Source organism: Sphaeroforma arctica, assembly GCF_001186125.1.
Source record: "Sphaeroforma arctica JP610 unplaced genomic scaffold supercont1.10328, whole genome shotgun sequence".
NCBI classification, from domain to species: domain Eukaryota; class Ichthyosporea; order Ichthyophonida; genus Sphaeroforma; species Sphaeroforma arctica.
In genome coordinates, this window is record NW_014030230.1 from 1 (window position 1) to 954 (window position 954).

Genomic DNA, 954 nt, shown 5'->3' on the forward strand with positions numbered 1-954 from the left:
TATATATAGTGTGGTGCGCATATATATATATATATATATATATATATATCACATAATATATTCAGATATAACAATTCAAATGCATATAAAAACATATACTTCTTTAGCAGTTTACTTGTATTCACTCACCTATACTCAGCTGCGTACGGTGGGAATAACGTACCGCGCACGACAGAGTGAATGCCGTCTGCTGCTACCATGGCGTCTGCCGTAACCTCGACGTTACTCTCCACGAACTTGGGTGTTGATCTAGGGGGTACTTTCATTTTATGTTGGTGAATAAGAAACATTCAGCAAAATGGCTGGGGCTGGTTGTGGTTTGCCGAATCTTGCACTGTTTGGACGATGCATAGAAATGAGACTGCAAACGGCCTCTCGGAGTGGGTGTAGCGATGTTCTGATATAAAAGTTCAACTATAAAGCATATATCCTTGAACTTCAAATTCCCCCAGCTACATTCAAGATGTTATTGTACTAAATTTTGGCTCTCTTTCAGTTCGTACACTTTATGGCACACCGGTATTTTATAAATCGAGCAGATCCATATACACCCACGAAAAAACCCCGAAATGAACACATCGGTATTGCGGGGTATAAGAGTATTGCGTTCGTTACCTTGAGGAGGATTTGTATTTAGGTGATCTTTTGGCGCGGACGGAGTTATTGTTTCGACAGGCTTTCGCGTTTTAAACCTCATTTTCACGGTCCTATCCTGCTCGAATGAGTCTAGAAAGTGTGACGTTTTAATAGCATCCTTATCCCGCACACTTTGATATAACACCTCGTGCAAGTCAGCCCTCCTGTACATAGTCGATATTGAGATAAAATTACCCAATCTGTAAAATGAAAAAAGAGCGTATAAGGTGTATCTACCAGCAGATTCTAGCTATTAAATATTAGAACGAAGCATACAAATCACACACAAAACACATACATATACATATACATACATAG

General features: G+C 39.3%; 1 protein-coding gene across 1 annotated transcript; it reads right to left on the reverse strand.

The window, feature by feature from the left end:
- Nucleotides 1–615: 615 nt before the first annotated feature.
- SARC_17307 (hypothetical protein) lies at nt 616–808 on the reverse strand (the record flags this gene model as incomplete). The annotated part of the gene is made up of 1 exon (XM_014288598.1): nt 616–808. A coding segment is annotated over one exon (193 nt), but the record flags the coding sequence as incomplete, so codon positions are not given.
- Between the last annotated feature and the right edge of the window lie 146 nt (nt 809–954).